We start from the raw sequence: 22,087 nt of genomic DNA, 5'->3' as shown, positions 1-22,087 counted from the left end.
ATCTGAAGATTAGAACAATAATGACGTCTTTTTCATGTTATGAGCATCGAAAGAATGCAATGGGTGGTTTCCGACTAGCCAACGGAATGGTGTCGATAAACCTTAAAAATATGGGAGTCACATGAATACAAACTTCGGTCCAATCTTTGTGCACTGTAACAACCTTATGCTCAGGATAAGCCAAAACACTATCTCCCTTTCTCTGCCAAATCCATGCACACAGCCGCCCTAACATCAAAACCGGATATCTGCTTACTTGACAAACTTTACGTTTATCAGTGATCTCTTCTTTTTTGTACTGCGGACTAACTTTTACCCTTCCGATTTACCTGTCTCTGTCTGAAAACAGTTTCGGTTCAAAAGCATTTTCAAGTAAGACACGTCGCACGAGAGTAATCAAAATTTCACGAAGCTTCTGCGAGATTCACCGCACGTTTCAGTTTACGTCAAATTTAGATCGGGGATGTCGCCAATAATTATTCTTCAGAAATAAATTGATACCCGCTAGCCGAATTACCAATTCCTTCATTTGTTAAAATGCATTCATTCCAACTCTGAAATCCATACGCTGAGACTGAATAGCAACCCTGCTATCTTGTAAATCAATATATAAGTCTGCTTCTAAGACTCGAACGTAAGACGAGCTTCCCCCAATCTTTCAATATAGTTACCTGTCTTGGGCCATCGTCTATCATTTTCTTGTCTTGAAACTGTCTACGCAATTGCTGAAAAATATTAAGCATATCAACTTGTAATTACACGCACAATCAGCAGACTTCGTGTGGCCGCCAACATCCAAAAGTACATTTAAAGATACTCAAACTTGCAAACCTTGAACCAAAAATTTGATTACTGCAAGTTCCATGAAATGACAAACCTAACTCTATCAGCACGTAAAGTCTAGACCAGTGCTCTTCAACCGGGGTGGTCGTACACCCTAGGGTGTACCAGAATACGCAAAGGGTGTACCACTCGGATGGGGTGTACAGGGGTGTACCAGATCCGAGTAACAATGAGCCGATGGCTAGCTATCACAAATGCCGGTTTATAGGTCAGTACAGACAGGTTGACGCACAGGTTAACGAGCAATATGGTACAATGTTATCTCAAGTGTAAAGAACTTTGGGTGGGCGTCACGATGATGCAGTGTTGCATGAACCCGTTTAAAAGTAGGTTGGAATGCCTTTCGAACAAGTAACATATGGAAGCTACGAATAGTTTCGGACAAACTTTGTTAAATTACAGCAGGGCAATTAAGCGACACTTCAAAGCATAATGGAGGCAAAACAGGAAGGTCGCGTCTCTCTCAAAGGATACCGAACACAATCAAGGTAGCAGTCTTGCAGTAAATTCAATAGTGCCATGTATCATTATCAGGACGATTTTTTTTACCTAATAAACGGAAGATTTTGACCTAAAACATCAAAATTTTGACATTTTTTTACCTTAATAAACGTAATTTTGACCAAATTTTGACCTAATGTAGGCAAATTAGGTGTTTTCCCATATAATGTTAAAATTGTACCACTGATCTTAATTTCTGGTTGAAACTGTCTGTCCTTACGAAGTAGTTTGGCGCGAAAAAGACTTTTTTGCCTCAAACATTTTTACATGAAAAAACATTATTTCAACGAAATCTGGCCCTATGAAGAATTCCAGTAGTTACATTACGCATTATGGTAGAAATAATTGAAAAAAATTGTCCTTACTAAGTAACTTGCCAAGAATGAAGAGAGAGAACGATCAACAGCAGCCGTTGTTGACTGCCAACACTGAAGTTGTGCGTACGCTGCTGGTGAAAAACCGTGTTTCTACATCACAACATCATCATGCGCCTCTTTATTAGTGTAAACCAGTTACTTTACACTTTAAAGGAAAACGTAAAGCCTACACAGGAATCGGTAGCCTATTTTGTACACAAATAATATTCTACTCACTGCACAACACGGTGTGATACTGGGTCAACCAAATATATTGCGTTAAATATACAGGAATTTCAACCCCGGCCTACCGACTGTAGTGTGTCAATGGGACCACGCAAAAAAACTGAAATACCAAATATATTGCCCACAACATATATATACTGGGATTCATACCTGGGTTTTAAATACACTACCGGTACTCTACAAGATCACTCTTCATCACTGAAAGTGATTGCAATAAATGTAATTGGATACCGGTATAACGGTATGCCAGCAGAATTAATAATCGTGACATTCAATAATAATCTAACTCAGCAGATCATCGTGGATAAATCATCTCAAAAGGAACTTCAAGTAAAAAATCATACTTACCAATAAGTCGGCCTCTGCCATCTGTCCTTTATTTCATTTAGATTGGAATGCGAGATAAATATAATATTCTATTTCATATCTGAGAATTACAATTATATAGTTAGGATGGTATGCTTCTTTCTTGAGCTATCTTTCCTTCTTGCTTCATTTTCTTGACCTTTCACAGCACATCCAGTCATATTTGCGCCGCAAACTCCAAATAATCCAACCTACAACGGCGTTCGCCGCAACGCGCCCTACTACATACCACTGTGATTCTATAGAATGTAAACATTTACGTTTACATTCTATAGTGATTCTGCCAGAAAATGATTACGTCATATTTCCGAAATTGCCGAGTCATTGTTGTCGCAATGATTCACTTGTGCTAAAATCAAATATTATTACCGGAAAAACAATTTCGCGACAGATTTGGAGTGCAAACGAACTGAAACACACGAGTTTTATCAATAAATGGCGCAAACGGTATGATCAATACAATATGTTATCGAAACTTGAAGGAGTGCTTCATTTTACAACCGCCAAGTAGTAGTTATGGCATCTAAATTTTCGACCATTACGTAATCTACGCAGGCGAACCTATTCGATTCTCGCCTGTTGCCGAGGCATCGGAGGTTTATTTGTGCTACTCCCCCCCCCCCCATGTTTGACTATTTCTTACGGCGTCAAAACGCCCGAAGAAAGACTCCACAAAAGATTATATGTGATATTGAGCAGAAAAAACAAACAAATATTAACGTTTAACGAAGACAGCCTATCCCACACTGTTGCCTCGACCAATTGGCTCAAGTCGTTGAAAAGCTCCTCTCACAGCTCGCAATTGAAACACCAATGGTCAGGCAAAGTTTCAGACACTAGCATAAATATGGTGTCTTATCAAGTAGGCCTATATAGGTGATGTGATTTACCTATAACCACTGTAAAACATCAAACGCTGTTGCATCACCATCAAACGTGGTTTGACTGCTCCGCACCAACCTCTTATCAATATCAATAATGAATAATATTAGATTATATTTTCATCTGAACAAGACACATACAATGTACAATGAGATAAGACACAATGCGATGTATAATGATCAGATAGGAGGTTGCCGAACGACCGGTTGCGTTTGCTGTAGCGGTCTCGCGGCACTTTCCCGATTTCACAGTTCTTTTTTCGATGTTAGTCTCTATTCCGCGGTCTTTTGGTCTTTCTCCAATCCTTGTGAGTGTGCTCTTTCATCGGGACATTTTCTGGGCTTTTTTGTCGCCGTAAGAACGACGACGCGGGGAAGAGGATCCCAGAATAACCTCCGACTCAGAATCGGGCGGTGGGCGCTCATCGTCACAACTACGCTATCTCCCCGCTAACTCAGATTTAACAATAGTATACTGAACTTAATCGAAAGCTATTGTTGCCTTGATTCAGGAAATAGGCTACAATTTAAAAGCTGGTCCGGGCAACGGAAGTTACGGAACGGAACTACCCCGAAATAGCCATCAAAGTCTGAAAATAGGCATTCTTACGAATAATCGCTCGATATAATTACCATGGCCATTGGCCAAGGTTATTGTGGCGCGGTTCGGTATAATCGCTCGATATAATTTCCATTGCCATGGTGAATTGCTGGTCATGGTCATTGTGGTGTGACGCTCCGATTGTTCGGAAATATCGTCCTTGACAGCTATTTCGGAGTGGTTCAATTGCCATGCTCATTTCTCACATTATAATTGTGTTTTCGGAATCAGTGCGACACACCAGCTTTCGATCGAGACCGGTTTGATTAAATTTTAGCTCTCTGGTCGCCAGCGTAAGGACTACCAATTACGCTGCTTTTAGCTGACTGTGTACATTGTGCACTGTGTAGCCTCATTTTGCCGCCCCCTCGGAGCCTGGCGCAGAGCCATAACCGCCAAGTGGCTGCTACGCCTCTGCATGTAATATAACGGAGCACTTTATTGGTTTTAAGTTTGCTCTTGATAGATGGTATCAAAGAGTAAATGTTCTCTGATACCAATGTAGTGAATGTTATGAGTAATATGGATGCAAACCAGATATTATTCTCATACGGAGCTGGGCAGAATCAGGATATTTATTTCACACCATTTCTACGGAAGCGCGGAAATTTTCAATGTTTTCAAATGTCCAATTTTCAATGCCGAATGCAACCTCGTGGCCTGTGATATATATAATTGTATTTTTTCGATTCATAGCACATTTCATCACACAAACTTGAACTATTGATTACTAGGTTATAGTAATCTATACTTGAACCATAGCCTTTATAAGACCATAGCCTTATAAAGGCTATGCTTGAACAGCTTCATTATAGAAATTCAACATGGAACGGCAACGACCGATTTTGCAGCTTCGTTCCGCTTCGCAGAGGCTGGAGAGGAGAATTGTTTTGCGTAAGCGACCGTAGGATTTCTGGCAATCCAAAAGCTATCTTCCCGAGCGCAGAAATTATTGAATCTGGTCTTGATCGAAAGCTATTGTTGCACTGATTCCGAAAATATAAATTTAAATAATGATCAGGCACTGATCCACCTAGAATCTGTCCTCCAAGTCTGAAATATCGGCATTGTTCAGAACAATCGGGTAACCACAACACAATGACCATAACAATGACCCGTTGCGACTCTCCGATTGTTCGAACAATGCCGATATTTCGACTAGAAGGACGGATTCTAGGTGGATCAGTGCCTGATCATTATATTACTTTATATTTTCGGAATCGGTACAGCAGTGGCTTTCGATCAAGACCATATTCAATAATTTCTGTGCTCGGGAAGATAGCTTTTGGATTGCCAGAAATCCTACAGTCGCTTACGCAAAACCACTCTCCACTCCAGCCTCGGCGGAGCGGAACGAAGCTGCAAAATCGGTCGTTGCCGTTCCATGTTTAATTTCTATAGCTTCATCGTTGTTGAGTTCGATAATCAATTTGATTCCACGGGCGATGGCGCTAGCGGTCAGATTAATTTTGCACCCTTTTGTTACTGCTGCCTCGATCATTTCATCTCACTCGCATCGAGCATGTCGGATTGTCGGACAGTTCTCAAACTAACATGAGCTTAAATCATATCAGAGCTGGCTCGGTAGATGAAATATCAGGATCAGCAAATCAGAATGAAAATTAACACACATAGCGGACAGGATTCAGCTTCAACTTTTGTACTGCGATTCGTATGGTTATCACAGTGACCTCTACTACCGAAGACACTGCTCCTGGGTTAGGGATAAGCATAATATTATGAATATAAAGATATGTAAATTATCAACAATCTCGAAATCTAAACAAAACCTGCTTGAAGCCCCAGGTCCAATAGCTCAGTGGTCTGGTCACTGGTTGTCCATAATTTGGAAAATCTTTAAAATGCTCGGTTGTAATGTCTTATTCTATAGATTATTGATAAAAAACAACAATGGGCCAAAAAGAAGCTCACAGGAAAGCCGTTAAGATTTCGTGCAAAGCGTTTGAAAGTTGCTGCCGAAGAATGGGCGTGCCACCGACCATAGAACGGCGAGAAAGCTAGTAATCACGAAACTACGGCTCTTGATTGGATAATAGGGTATGCTTCAATGATCACGACCGCAGCAGCTTGCTGATTAGGGGATCAAGGAGTCTGGTACCGGCAGCGATTGTGAAAGCGCACTGTCGGTAGGTTGGCAGATAATGATTTAGGAATACTTGAGCATCTTGAGGTACGAAATACATGATGAACAAACAACAGCTGATTCACAAAAACGTCTAAAGCATGACCGCTTTATTGTGAAGGAAACCGGTGTAGCCTGCATGCCTTGTTTTCATCGAGGGAAAGCAGAGGCGCTTCTGCAAGTGGCGAACGATTTCATTATTTCAGAGGGGATCTATTATCAATAAATACAAAGACAGAGCTTAACAATGACAGTACACTTTGTGTGATCTGCAGTGGGCTTGAACTGTAGTATATAGGTGACGTTTTGAAAGCTCTAGGGATCGACTGAATCAGCCGGTTATGCTTGACACTTCTCCGATGCTTACAGCAAATTCAATTCACTTGTAAGTGTTGTCTAAGTCCTTAATGATGCTGCAGAAACGAGGTGTGAATGTAAGCACATACTATGCTGGATATGATATGTCAAAGTCCTTAGTGATCGCGCACCAAAGAGGAGTAAAGGTTTAAGCACAGACTATGCTGCATAATATCCAGCATAGTTTGGATATCATATTCAGCATAGTCTGTGCTTACATTCACACCTCGTTTCTGCAGCGTCATTAAGGACTTTGACAACACTTACAAGTGAATTGAATTTGCTGCAAGCATCGGAGAAGTGTCAAGCATAACCGGCTGATTCAGTCGATCCCTAGAGCCTTCAAAACGTCACCTATATACTACAGTTCAAGCCCACTGCAGATCACACAAAGTGTAGTGTCATTGTAAAGCTCTATATTTGTATTCATTGATAATAGATCCCCTCTGAAATAATGAAATCGTTCGCCATTTGCATAAGCGCCTCTGCTTTCCCTCGATGAAAACAAGGCATGTAGGCTACAGCGCTTTCCTTCACAACAAAGCGGTCATGCTTTAGACGTTTTTGTGAATCAGCTGTTGTTTGTTCATCATGTATTTCGTACCTCAAGATGTTCTGAAGTAATCCTAAATCATTATCTGCCAACCTACCGACAGTGCGCTTTCACAATCGCCGCCGGTACCAGACTCCTTGATCCCGTAATCAGCAAGTCGCTGCTGTCGTGATCATTGAAGCATAGCCTATGAGCCAATCAAGAGCCGTAGTTTCGTGATTACTAGTCTTCTCGCGTTCTATGGTCGGTGGCACGCCCATTCTTCGGCAGCAACTTTCAAACGCTTTGCACGAAATCTTAACGGCTTTCCTGTGAGCTTCTTTTTGGTCCATTGTTGTTTTTTATCAATAATCTATAGAATAAGACATTACAACCGAGCATTTTTAAGATTTTCCAAATTATGGACAACCCTAATATATATACATACATTCTTCAGATATCACATCGCTGAACTGACGTACGGAAATCTCATCACAAATCCTTCCGATCAACTCAGCTTGAAGGCTCTGGTCGACTATTGGCTATCGGCGAATTCTGTGAAGAAGGAATTTGAATTGCCGAGAGGTAATTTCGTGTTCATATGCTTTTAAACACTTGGTTTGCTTTATATCAAAGTGAGAGCTCTTTAAATGTTCAAATTTTATTGCTAATGATAGGATTTCTAAGATGGACCCTAGCATTCAATAGTATATTCATGTTGAAATGAGCCCGAATATTGTCGACTGACACTCGTCAGGAATAATTGTCAGTAACAAGATGAGAATTGGAAAGAAAATCATATATCAATAATCCTATCACAAAATATCACGTCACTGGCATGAAATTTTGAATAATCCAGGCAAACATATCGTATAGGCATGATGGTATTATGACGTTCCCGCTAAGGAGTGATTCTGACGTCACAAGACTCCGCCACCTCGGACCAAAATAAAAGTCTGCGCCTATATATGCAATTTCAACCCTGCCCTACCCTTTACAGTGAAATATCGCCTACCCAGCATTTTCTTCTCATCGAACGCAAAGCAATCCTCCATAGTACAAGCTCTGGAAGCCCCACCCCATCATTCACTGGATTGCCCGGAAGGTTGCAATCTGCACCCTACTAATGAAGGTATCGTCGGAAATGACCAGTAAATTTTCACCAGGTCAGTGTCCCTGTAGGCTATGTGCCGTGCTGTGGTAAGATGTGGAAAACTAGGCAATACTAATCATAGGCGCCGACTTTTATTTTTTTACGAGGTGGCGAAGTCTTGTGACGTCATAATTGTTCCATAACAATGATGTCATCGTCGCACGAAAACGCACTTTCCTGCATGCCGCTGGTGTACGTGCAGAGTTAAACCATTCGCGTAACGTTTTAATATCGGCCCTGCACTCATGAATATCAAACCATGCTGTCAAGTTATTAAATGGAATCTTAAAACGGTGCGATAATTTTAAGTGCAACTCGGCCTGCGCTACCAGTCCGTCCGACGGAATCTGCAGTTGCATCAATGTTATTCACACGCAATACCCCGTGTGAGTGACGAAATACACTACGCACTGGCCTTGCAAGTAACACACAACTCTCGAATACTTCAAGCAGACAATAATGATGATTACAGACGCAAAATCGCGCAACCAATCGGTAATTTTCAATCGCGGTTTCTTACTTCGCGTTGACCAACTCACATGCAGCAATTGTTTGACGATTAAAACATCGGTGTATTTCCCGATTTACGTTCGCGAAGCATTTCGGGAGTACTACATCGGTCAATTCGTAAATACAATCTGTATGTCGACGGCCGCCAACGCATACTAATTGAATTACGTGTTGACGGCCGCACAAATTTCCTTCTACGGTCGCGGGTTGGCCACCTCTGTGCTAGAATTACTTCCACTTCCGGACGCATGCCGCGATCTTACCAATAGAAATCCACTGTCTATCTAAAATGCCTCATAGTTTAATATTCGGTAGGCTAGTGTTCTTCTCGATACGAGTACATCCAGCAATCAAGTCTATCGGAATGTAGAAGGTTCCCTGTTCAAACGAATCGAATAAAATCAGAATTTGTGCCATCTATAATATTGTGATGCATCAATATTTGACAATGGCATGGCATGGATGGCCTACTGCACGTTAATAATGAAAGGAACACTGAAAAATGACTTTCTGCGACAATTTCGGAGTACGAATGTATCAAGTAGATAACAAGAAATATGTATGATGGCAAATGAGAAAGCGTGTATTCTAATCAGTATCGCCACGAATCGGTTTTGAATGTGACACCATATTGAGTAGCTTTCGTCTCGACAATTGTTTTTTCATTATGCTGGTGTTTTCTCATAATATCGGTGTTTAAGCTGTATGCTGCATTTCCCGATTAATGTCACTCTGGCAAAGCCGTGTTAGAGAAACGAATCTGCGCAGAAATTAATTCCAATTTGCAGGCACACACCAACACACCCTCCAATTTCGCGCTCCGATTACCTATCACGAAACTAGCTAGCTCATGAATGGTTTTGTAAACGAATATGGGCGCATATAATTTAGATTTAAGAAAAGCAGAACGTATATTTCGGCTCCTGGTAGGGAGAGGAGATCTAGGATGGTGCTTCTCAGCACACGCTAGGCGCGTGGGCAGCCGAAAAATTACGGGGGATTTGTATTTTTTTCAAATTTACCAATATAGCATCAATTGAATTCGGGTCAAGTACATGTGTGAATGGCGATCATATAATCTCTTCGTATAGGCGTATGATATTCTTACCAAAGAGTCCCGGAGTGTTGTCAATTAGCGAGTCCCTGATCTCTGGCGAACAATTAAATACGTGCGCGTATTACGCAGTCTCGGCGACAGTTTTCGCAAATCAAAATATTTGAACTTGATGGCACCGGTTTCAAACCTATGTCTTCTTTCAGAACTCAAGCCATGATACACATCTTCTGATCGTTACGTTCAAGTCTTAGGGGGAATCAGTTACGCACGTTAAAAGTCTGTTTGCAGCGATTCGATGTTATTCAGTTTCGCGATGTTGCGTTTTAATCAATGACATAAAAGACTCACTAATTAGCATAAACTCGACCGTATTGCCTCCACACACACTAGCGAGAGATAGAGCCAAAGCATGCTAGGCCCGAGACGCGATAGTTAGCCAGCAATGACATCTTTCGCACCAGGCCTATTACAGAGGCTATAGTATAGGCCAACGATGATATCGTGCACACCAGGCCGAAGCCGCCAATGCAGATACGATTGCGCAGTTGTCTGATGATACAGTGTGAACTGGGCCTATTGCAGATGCGATTGTTGAAGCCTGCGGAACCAGGCTTGATCGAGACGCGATAAATCAGGTTAGCAACGATTGCCACGCGCACGGGAATGAATGACCTAATTTCGCGACCATCTCAGCGGGAGATCATCACAGATTCTTCTCGCTAATTGACAACACGTTTGTCGCAAATCCGCCGCGCGAACACTGATTACACAATTATTGAATTGCAACTGAATATTAGAGTTAGAATGATCATTTCAAGATGACGGGGTTTCGCGTTTCGAATAGGGATGTTCGACACCCGAAGCCCCCGTGGCTACGCGCCTGACACACGCGCGTATAGAAATCGAAGATGTCTATAACGAGGTCGCATCGATTCGCCTGATTACTAATTACAGGTCACAAATCACTTGGGCGTTTGAACATTTTGTACGAGGTGGCCGCCACCTCGTAAATATGGTCACGAGGTGGTTGCGCCACCTCGTAACCTCGTAAGTCGGCGCCTATGATTCTAATTGTCTCATTAGACTAATGACAGTGATATGCCAGGTAATCTTATTCCTATCTAAATGTGAATGTTTCTAAGCTATAATTTTGATTCTAATGTAATTTCTGGTTTTCCTGAAAATAATATAGGGATGTGTGAAGCAATCCAAGGTTGTTGTACAGACATTTTTCGTTCTTTATTTTATATCAACTGATCTTGATTTTTGTTGCATTTTTTCTTATGACGTTATAATTCAATTTTCAACTTTTGCGAATTCTATTTCTAAGTCTAATATAATTTGAAAAATACTGAGTTCGTATAATTATAATTTCACTTCTGGTTTTTCTGAATATACTACATCAGAACTGTAAGTGCGAAATGAGCAAAGAATTCAGTCCAAAACTGATTTCCCCTAATAATAGTATGGTTTTTATACACATCTTTGCCTGCTATTTCGTAAGATAATTCACAATTGTTTTATGATCTTGATATTCCAGATTGAATCGGATTTACGACTCTCAACCAGAATAGAAAACGTTATCTCACAAACTCTACCCTCAACCCCCATCACCGCTGTGTGCCCCACACCATACCACCATCAGCTCCATCAGTAGACACCCATGGGCCATGGGTTATTCAAAGGTATGTAGGCACTATGTATTGTAACTAGTGGCCTACTGATGTATGTTTTTTTGAGCCAATAACGATAAAACCGTCACTAGTACGTCCAAAGACAACCTTGATATGTTGAGCAGATGTTTAAAAGATATGGCATGTAGCTTACGGCGCATATTTCGAAAACTTTACAACATTTATTAGAACGTCTTTACGTCCATCTATATGCCTGAACATGATACAAACTAGAAAGGCTGCATCGGGACACTTGCAAGTTGTAAGAAATAGATGAATATTCCTAGTGTAGCGGTCCAAGATTATAGTTCTATGATTTCCCACTACCATGCTGTTGCAACACGAAAATTGCTGATGTATTTATCTGTCATGGCTGATGCCAATGTGTTAATATATTTTCAAAAACAAACAAGTCTGGTAATTTCCGAACAATGATTCTAGACGAGTGCTTCTCAAATGCCGGACCGTGGCAAGTTTCCAGACGGTCCGCCAAACATTTTAGAATTTCAAAACTCAATTGTAAATGTAAGAAGCTGGATGCTTAGAGAACCGAAACATCAGATTTTAAGTTGGTTTAGAAGTTCGGTGTGTGTTTTTCGCCAACTTGCCATAATAGAGAGTTCACGATCTAATTTGAATGAACGTCGCAGCGGTGTAGTTTTGCACAAACCTGTTTAAAGTAACCTAAAACCCGTTTTGGACAATTATTTTTGAAAGTTGCCGAGACTCTCAAACACACTTAAATTCATAGAAATAAATATAATCAAAAGGGCAGAATTAAATGCAGTTTCCAATATTACATTTGAGTTGCGTACATTTGTTGTAGTTAAATTTGGGAGTCGCGGCCGCAAAATAAACGTCTGCGGGCCGCGGGTTGAGAACCCCTGATGTAAATAGACTCTTGGAGGCACAAAACTTCAACATACAATTCAATAATCTATCTATATTGAAATAAACCTGAATATTTTCGACTAACAATAGTAGGTGATAGTCCTGCAACTAGTAGAGAATTGCAAAGAAGATTTAATTACAATTTAATACTAGTGTGCTAATATGACGTCTCATTCTGTCTTACGTTTCAGGGAAGAGACAAGATGCGGCGTATTGGCTCGGGGCATTTTTCAATCCACACGCTCTGATCGCAATATTCAAGCAAGAAGCCGTCAGGAATCATCTGGAGAAAACCGGCAGTGTGGACAACATCGTATTGCAAACGGAGATAACCCAAAGAGACAAAGACCATGTATGTTTATTAAAGTTTAAAACCGTATGTCAAGTCTGAGAGTCAGTAATTTTACATATACTGTGCATAAAATTAGGCTCGATTCCAACCGGTAGAAGCAAAGCTATCAGAGATGGACTAATCTGTATTTATCTTTTAGTAATACTATGTAAATTTTGCTGGTTACCCCATGAAATTGTGAAGTTGTGTAACAATGTATAACAAATTTTTAAACTAGCTTTGTATCTACCGGTTGGTATCGAGCCAACTTTATGCGCAGCGTTTTTCATCCAACATAACAGTCTTATCAACTAGCTCCAGTAATATTTGAAAAAAAAAGTTATTTCGAACAACCCCAGTGGACATTGTTTCTTTTTTATGACTCATAGATTGACTCTATATGGCCACATTGATGTGGTACTGTAACATAATTTGTACATGGATATGAATGAAATCAAATTGTGATATTGTTTTCCACAGTATTTCTGTATAATGTAGAAAAGTGATGCGCTTTGCAGGACCAATTCTGTCACTTACTTTGGAATATAGGTTGCGCGAATGACCGTAATATCATCATTCTTTTGTGCAGTTGCGTGACCCGCCGTCCGAAGGTGTGTTTTCGCACGGGGTCTACTTGTGGGGCGGTTCTTGGGAGAAGACAACGGGAGAAATGCAGGATACGCCACCAAAACGCGGACCCACTAACCTACCTTTGCTGCACGTTACGTTCGTACTGGAATCCAAAAAGCTAGGTGCTGCGAGCGATCTTGTCAGGTGCGTGTTGCAACAGAATTATTATTATAACCGGAATGATATCGGATTTTTGAGCCAATACCAGTAAAATCATGACTAGCGTCTAGGTTTGGGCAAACTCTAAATCAATTATTATGCTGCGATTTGAATGCTTGATATATCACAGCAATATGAAGGTTGGGGAAGTTCTGGTATTTACCTTTTATGCGACCACAACGGATATGATACCAGTTCTACATCACATTAAAGATAGTTTGATATTATTTTCGACCTTGCCAATTTCATTACACTTTGTGACAATGCTGTGAGTTAATCACAACTTCACAGATATGTCATTTCCAGTAACGTTCGTCGCTTTGTACTACATGTTTCGAATGCTGCGATACAAACAGCCGAGGTTTACAGCCTCCCACAATGGAAGATAGTATCGAAACTCAGTGTTATAACCAAGTCGCAAGGTCCCGAGTCACAAGTCACTCTCACTTTTATAATTTTGACTCGAATCAAGTCGAGTCATTTTCAATTCGCCACCGACTCAAGTCCGAGTCCAAGTCATTATGCTAACTGTTCAATTTTTCAGTTCAACGAACTTTTTACAACTCTGCCCGAGTGATAATATGACTCGCATTTATAATATGGTAATTTTCCTCAGTCTTAACAGTTTCTGACCCGATTTTCCAAGTAATAGGACTGATTGATCGAAATACCAAGCATGTGGTGACTTTACTATTCTTCGAAGTTAGAATGAAATGTCTGTCTTTGCCGTCCCAGTCTCGAGTCATATCTTTCAAATATCAGCTTGCAGGTTGTAAACCACTGGTCTAGGCGGAGATGGGTTTCTGATTTCATAGACTACTCCACGTCGTTGTTTTGACAACTTGGCGTCTTTCCATTGTATCTTGAACCTTGTGGTGTTTTTGAAACGATGAAAATAATAATGAAATATTTAACCTTTACTGCAAAGCCACTTTTTTGCATTTAGACCTGTGGACTATTACGGCTGTCCGGTATATGTGTCCACTACCAGTGAGAGGAAGCCAGTTTTTGAGTTGGACGTAGTCAGAGAATCGATACCATCTTCAAGATGGGCATTGCGAGGACTCACAGCTGCTGTTCGACCGTTTTAAATAGTGTTGTAATCACTGTTCCAGTTTGGTTACATTTAACACTGAACAACGATCGATTTCTGTTTGGATGTGTATAATAACAGGGTCGGTTTTGTTTCAAGTATGACCATAGATTTTTTTAAATTTATACATATTTTGTTGTATATAGCAATAGTATTTTAGCGATTATGGATAGCAGTAGGATAGGCTCTTTTGAAGCAAAATAAACGGAATATCTTTACCTGATGACATTTTAGATCCCTCTTATTTGTAGTGTTCATGCCACCACCAAAAAGTGTGCATTTTAATTGTCAAATTTACCTATTGTGTTTCTCACTGAGAATGTCGCATTATATCGTGTAGCCTACTGTGTTTTTTTTTAGTATTTTCGGGTCGTATCGCTGTAAAATGTGTTGCTTTTTCAGTAGCGATTATTGTGTATTAGAGTCATTTTCGATTTTATTTGTTACCTCTGGAAATGGAATAGATTGCGTCTTTGCCGTACCTATGGTGCGAGCACTACTCTTGTGGTCCTGATTTGGACAGTTCGACAGATTTTACGCCGCTACCATCGTCAGGTATCAAAATTTGCCTAGTTGGCAATGCTAGGAATAGTTGATGTGTAGATGAATTGCTGGATTCCTATTTTCAGGCACATGGCCACGAAATTCCAAAAACTTATATGTTACAGCATACTGTGCCTGCATGAAGAAATGGTCATATAACATAACCACAGAGCATTTCAGTGTTGGGATCAAGTCACTACCTTCGAGTCACGAGTCATCTCGAGTCATTGCACATTTTGACTCGAGTCAAGTCAATCGATTTTCGAAGGTGACTCGAGTCAAGTCAAGTCACTCGTTTTTGGATGCGACTCGAGTCAAGTCAAGTCAAGTCGAGTCACGAGTCAAGTCAAATTGAATTTTTGAAGTATCAGGGACGATTCAAAGTCATTACATTTTGCTAGCTGTGAGAAAGGCAGAATAATTTGCTATTTATCTTGCATCAAATAACGAATATAAAGTTTTATATGCTTGCAAAAAGGCGCTGTGAGAGAGTCTTTATTTTCATCGAACCAAAATACATAACAAACGGCAGTGATGGTGGTACAGAAAATATGCGTGCACAGTATTCGGTATTAGATAGGAATGATCGATAAGACCGTGAGGGTCATCTAGTCTGATCACACCAGCAGATCTGTGTCTAGCACGCACACGTAGAACCGCAAATAAACTATGTGACTAACTGTATAGCAATGCTACAGCCTGTTAATATCAGCCAATAGGATCGAATACGAAGCCTCGAGATGTTGTAAGAAATTGATAGGGTAGGCTTACCATACGTCCTCTTTTAAGAGGGTTTGTCCTCTTTTTTGAGATTTTGTCCTCATTTTTGATAATTTAGGTGAGATTTGGAGAAAATTGCGAGCGATATGCCACAGAAGTGACGCTCCGGTGGGTATTTCGGAATGAAAAACGGTGATTTTAGCTCTGAGCGAAAAGATGATTTTTTTTTTAGTCAACCGATCACAAAGTGGGAAAAATTCACCGGTGTCCTCTTTTTAGATTTCCAAAATATGGTAAGCCTATGATATGGTGCAAACGCATCAACTATATTCGCCAGATGTAAATCATAAAAGAGGGTTGGTAAAGGTGATCACTGGGCAATGTTAGCACACGTTGCTATTATATTCTTATTCTTCTACTACTGCTACTACTACGACAACGAAACCTGTGATAATTTCGCTTGTGATCAATGTATTTGTGATGCAATAATGGAGGATCATTCAAACGTACATTCAGTGAATACCTGGTTACTTTCACAAGTGACCCAAGCGTATCGCGAACAATACGAACATACACGAAATACTGTGATTTATTTGATAACGTTTATACTTGATGACTTGAAATTGACTCGTAAATTTTGCTCCGAGTCAGAGTCAATCCGCATTTTTGGAGCGCCGAGTCAAGTCAAGTCATTTCTGCAAAGTGACTCGAGTCAAGTCAAGTCATACAATCGTAATCGCGTGATTCATAAGTAATCGCAATCGATTACATTCATGAAGTAATCACCCCATGTCTGGTCAGAACTGCGGAAATGTGTTATTCCCAGTAACATTATTAGCTTTGTACTATATGTTTCGTATGCTGTGATACAGCCAGTTAGGGTGCCAAGGCTCTCATAGTGAAAAAGAGTACCAAAACTACAAATCTCGTCGATAAATAACTTTCAATGGCGAGGAGCGTATAATTTCAGTACTCGAAAAACTCGTCTTTTACTACTCGACTCGAATCATTAAAATTATTACTCAATTCAGATTCGAGTACTCGAATCATTATGCCCAGCCCTAATCATAACCATGTTAGCTTCAAACACCGTTCAACTATATATCATCATCATTGGTTTATTAGCAATTTTATCAGTTCAATACACCACAAAAAATGCGATACAATGAATAGACAGGAAGATGTCGAAGCGACTTGGATTTGTCAATGGAATCGGACACCCACCTTGGCCTAGGCGAAGTAAAGAGGAGGCATGCACACTGAATGAAAGTAAAGAATACAGTATAGAAAAAGAAAGCGACAAGAAATAGGGCGGCATGTCATGGGAAGCGAGATCGATAGGTCAGTCGTGGTCCGGTAATCTTGAGGATGGACTGTATTTATTTAGTAGTAATTGCTTGTATTTCGTCTTGAATGTGGACATGCTCGTCGACTGTCGGATGGCCGGCGGGATACTGTTCCACACATCAGGTCCGGCATATTTGATGGAGCGATGACTTCTAGTAATGATAGCGCATTTTAGGTTTTATCAGCAGTCGAGTTGCTTGTTTGGTGTCGTTCGTATCTTAGGTATCTGATTGAAGCACAATGGGCGCTCTCGGCCTCTCGCCATTATTTTGATGTAGGCTAATCTGATTCGTAGAAGCTCTAAATTGGCGTTATTGATCGGATATCTGATTTCCCTTATTACATTCCAGGACTCTCCGATTCGAAATCTCCTCCCACATTGCTGGTAATGGAGAAGTCGAAAAACGTCTGTGACGATGGTAGCGGAGAATATTACTTGTGCCCTCTCCCCAATCCTCAATAGCCAAGTTGGAAAGTTTTGAAAGTTTTATTACAAATGCCTTGGCATTGTGATCATTTTCACCATGATATCCCATTGAATAATGCATATTGAAATAAATCCGAATATCTTCGGTAATCCTTAGCAGCTAGTTGAAGTGTTAACCAAAAATATTTGGATTTATTTTGATAGAATAATATTATTCAATTGTGTTTTGAAGTCATGTACCTGCAACAGTCTCTTCAGACTGATAGTTGCAAAGCTTTTGTGAAGGTTTAGTGATAATTTTTCTACGCATATCGTCACAGCGAGTGATGTAACGCACACTCTTGAAAATCTTGGTTGGTTTGGCTTTGTTTTTTCAAGCTTGGATGCGCCTTTTACTGACATTGCAATTCAAAAGTGTTTGGCGTCTGTATCTGTGCAGGCCTATTATGGACTGATTACAATCATGATTTTGAAAAAATACCTAATTTGCGTTTCGTTACTGATCAATTTCTTTTTTGGGATATGAAAACTGTGTGGAGGGATTTTACCTTTTATTTATTCTGTTTGCTCTCTTTTTTTGCGAGAGTTTCGTTAATGGCGCTTTTCTGTGATCGATACCTTAAATTATGTTGGCATTGGTGCACGAGATGGCGCAGTAAAGGCTGTTGTACTCGTTGCATTGTGTTCTTGTGTTGCCAGTTTCTGTAATGCTGCAGATACCTGTTGTTACCGCCTACCCTACAAGCTCTTGTTATTTTCATTCACCCTTTGCCTTCACGTTCCGAACAGCGATTTATAGTATTGCTGGCGAAGTTTCAAGCTCCTGCTTTCCTTTCGTTATTCTATGCGGAATAAATTGCCTTATTCTTGGTACATTGCCACACATGAAAAAAAAGGTTACGTCTCGCATAGCAAAATAGAGTAGCATTTGCACCGATTGCGTAGGGTCCCTAGAGAGAGATATGGTATTTTTTTCGCCTGCATCATCGAGATGCTTTGACGACGGAGATGGTACGGGCCTTTATAGTAATGTCATCTAGTCTGCATCGCCTTTTTTTCCCTTGTCCATGATATCCGTGATCGCTGAGCGCCTAGCAGGACAGCCGCGGATACCAGTTTTCGAGTCGGGGATCGAACCCGCGACCTACCGTCCAAGAAGCCGTACGCATCAGCATTACACTATCTCTCTCGGTATGTATTCATCATGTGGGTTGCAGTCAGTGTCAGGGTTATGAAGCAGGGTTGCAAACAAGTTCACAATCACAGTTAATCTATAATTTCGACTTGATTCGTTCTTGTTCCATCAAGTCCAAGATTAGGTTTTCATTCTCGAGTCCTCTTCGGGTGACTTTCCATGATATTACTCTGTTAATATGTGAAGTATCGCATTCAGCATGATGCCTTTTCACAACCAGAATGAGATGGAGACAGATCAGAACGATATACACGTTGCCTTTTTATGTCGACCTTGACATTCGTAAGCGGCTGCAACAGTCTACTGAATAAACAGGCGCATTTGCAGCACACATATAATTCAAACCTCGCAGTGCTATGGTAGGCTCTAAATTTAGCATTGAGTATACAAAATTCGCTTTTGTGAATCTCTTGTCTTAAATGCATTGAAGGCACGTTGATGCTCGTCACTGTAGCTTTGAAAATAAAATCACGTTATGGAAGACAAGATCGAGGTGGTCAAACTAGTCAAGAAAGCTACTCAAGTAGAAGTAGCGACGAAAAAATCGACTCAAGTACGAGTAGAAGTACTTCTTCCATAAGCAACCTAAAAATACTTGAAGTTGAAGTAGAATTGACTGACTTTAAATCTACTCAGGTAAGTAAGTAGTTGTGAAAACAATCCTAGCTCGTTCACATGGATTGTCAAAAGGTGCAAATTGAGCTAAGCGAAAGGTGCCGAGCTTGATTCATATTGATGTATACCAGGGTCCAGGAGGTATTCAATTTTCGACTGTATAAGCATTCGTCCGCATTATGGGATGAAAATAATAGTATGGAAATGCTATACTAATCCTCCGTTTTCTCGAACAGCACGTTTTAGAAAAGATCATGGTATAACGCCCTTCCCCATATTATATTGCCCGTATAGTTTAGTTAAGTTTAGTTGAAGAGCTATACGGAGAAGTTGTATAGGATACGGTGTAAACACTTTTCGCGATGATTATACGTTAATAAAAAATATGGTGGACCGTAAAAATACCATATTGTGTAGCTTTATTTCCGGAAATTAAAGGCATAACTTGATGCACTTGCTTTTATACTTCAACATACTGGGAATTGAAAGTGAAATATAAATACTACTTCTAAAAGCGGAACATGTATTTCATGTCTTTAGTCACCAGAAGTAGACGAAAACTACTTGATTACTTCGAACAAGTAGAAGTGCTTCGTTACTGACCACCTCTGTGGATTACTATCACATCACGAGACTTATATTCGCCTTTGGTATAGAACCAAGCACAATATATCCTGGAGCTCGTAGCTGAAAATTATGAAGCGCCCGCGACTCCCTGAAAAAACATAAACGCATTTCCCCGTCCATTCGTAGCAAAGATGGCCATGGTCAGTAACGAAGTACTTTACCTTTTTTGAATTACTCAAGTAGTTTTCAACTACTTGGGTACTTACTCAATTAGATCTAATTTGCCGCTACTTCTGCTTCGTAATATTTTGTGATCTACCTGCTTATTTTTAGCTATTTCAGTAGAAATAGTTTAATCCTCCAATCAGGAAGATAGCCTGAGGAATTTCGGGGCTGTTTTCACGGAATATCAAAATTTATTATTCATAAAAGTTGAGTAAAGGCAAGAATTTTCGTCGCGCGCAGTGGATATGGAGTGACCAATATGATTTCACGAAAGTATCGGTGAGTATAATTAAGGCAGCGCGTTGCGTGGTTCCGTTCACACCGCATTTTCGACTATATGAAATACTTCATCACGGTATATATAGCCATCATGACGTTTGAAACTGATGTTTCGCAATATAGCATTTTCTCATCATATAGTAATCTAGCAGTACATGGCGTGTCCTAATTTGGAAAAGTGAACTCTGACTTTTTTAGCTTTATACCTGTTTTAGCATACCGCCTTTGAAACTTTCTGGACCAAACACATGTAATACATTATCCGATTTTAGAAGTAGTATTTATAATTTTCTTTCAATTCCCAGTATCATACTTCGGGTTCTAATTAGTTTCAGTTCTTTTGTCTGGAGAACATAAAGGTTGAAATATAAAAGCAAGTGTAGAAATATCTTTAATTTCCGGATATAAAGCTGCACAAAAAGGCATTTTAAGATCCATCACATTTTTTATTAACGTTTCCGTATCGCGCACAGTGTTTACACCATATCCTATACAACTTCTCCGTATTCCTTTTCGACTAAACTACGGTCCTTATAATATGGTGGAGGGCACCATACAATACTATTTTCTGAAATGGGATCTTCGAGTAAACAGAGGATTAGTATCGCCTTTCCATAGCAATGCTATCATTTTCATCCCATGGATGCGGACGAATGCGAATGCTGTCGAAAATTGGATACCTCCTGATATGCATAAAAATGAATCAAGCTCTGCACCTTTCGCATTGCTTAATTTGCTGCTTTTGACAGTCAATGCGAACGAATTACGATTGTTTTCGCAACTACTTGAGTACATTTAAAGTAAGTCAATTTTACTTCTACTTCAAGTAGTTTTCAGATGCTTAGGGAAGAAGTACTTCTACTCGTACATTAATAGATTTTTTCTTCGCCACTTCTACTTCTACTTGAATAGCTTTCTTGACTACTTTGACCACCTTTGATTCCTAGTTATTGTCCCTCTCATTTACAGAATTTCATTTCAGTCGATGCAGATGGCTATATAATTGTGATTGGTTTGCACCAATTATGGGATAGGATTTAGAAGCAAATAGTCAAAACTCATTCAATGTTTTCGTACTAGCTTTACGAAAATACTTCTCCATAATATTATCTTGATATTCAGGTTTCGAGATCTTCATGAATAAAACCCATTAAAATAGTCGCACACTCTGTATAGGCTATACCAACAGGTCAGCAGATATCCCTCATAGGCAGATATAGGGGAGATGTGGTACCGTTGGATCAAAAATTGCAAAATGATCTCTGGCCCTCAAATCTTCAGCCTAGAATAGCTGATCTTTTGCTATCTCAACACTTTGATACAAGCTCTAACTATCGCTGGCATTTAGATGGATATCCTATTTTTCAAAAAATATTTACAAACGTTTAAAATTTGTTGCTCGAACGTATCATCGGTCTCCACCCAATGGGTTCAATGCCACACGACCTTGGACCCAATAAGACATATACGCTTAAAACTCAAATTTTACAACTTGTTTTGTTGTGTTCTATAATCTAAGCTATAGCATGCCAATGAAGAATGTTTCGTCGCCACCTGCAAGAATAAAATATATTATATCAACTCAAATGTTGGGATAAAATCACGTTTTGATTTCCGCCGAAACTTACAAACTTAATGCCACATATTACCGGAAAATCGACATTCTGACTTCCAAATACATCGTATGAGCGATAAAACACTGAGGTAACTATGATTTACAGCCTCTATATTAGGGTTACCATATTTTCATTGCACGAATTCCGGACGCTCTTTAGCGCCCCCTAGTGGATTTCAAAATGAGGCATGAACACGTTGTCGATCAATATGACGTCACACCAGCAAAGCT

General features: G+C 40.0%; 2 protein-coding genes across 2 annotated transcripts; both read left to right on the top strand.

Annotated features, from left to right (window-relative positions):
- Positions 1 to 6,885: 6,885 nt before the first annotated feature.
- LOC145459751 (uncharacterized) lies at positions 6,886 to 11,212 on the top strand. The gene is made up of 4 exons (XM_080338301.1): positions 6,886 to 6,914; positions 7,236 to 7,411; positions 7,827 to 7,992; positions 11,087 to 11,212. The coding sequence occupies exons 1-3, from the start codon at positions 6,886 to 6,888 to the stop codon at positions 7,979 to 7,981; spliced, it is 360 nt and encodes a 119-aa protein (XP_080194427.1). The 3' UTR covers positions 7,982 to 7,992; positions 11,087 to 11,212.
- A 438-nt stretch (positions 11,213 to 11,650) lies between these two features.
- LOC145459750 (dynein axonemal heavy chain gamma-like) lies at positions 11,651 to 14,321 on the top strand. Its single transcript, XM_080338299.1, has 4 exons — positions 11,651 to 11,744; positions 12,302 to 12,462; positions 13,031 to 13,215; positions 14,177 to 14,321. Exons 1-4 carry the CDS (start codon positions 11,651 to 11,653, stop codon positions 14,319 to 14,321), a joined length of 585 nt encoding a protein of 194 aa, XP_080194425.1.
- Positions 14,322 to 22,087: the final 7,766 nt, after the last annotated feature.

This window comes from Botryllus schlosseri, unplaced genomic scaffold (assembly GCF_051294905.1).
Source record: "Botryllus schlosseri isolate E-star unplaced genomic scaffold, Bs_hap1 Bs17a, whole genome shotgun sequence".
Taxonomy (NCBI): Eukaryota; Metazoa; Chordata; class Ascidiacea; order Stolidobranchia; family Styelidae; genus Botryllus; species Botryllus schlosseri.
The sequence above is the reverse complement of the archived record's forward strand: the minus strand, read 5'-3'. Positions and strand labels throughout refer to the sequence as shown.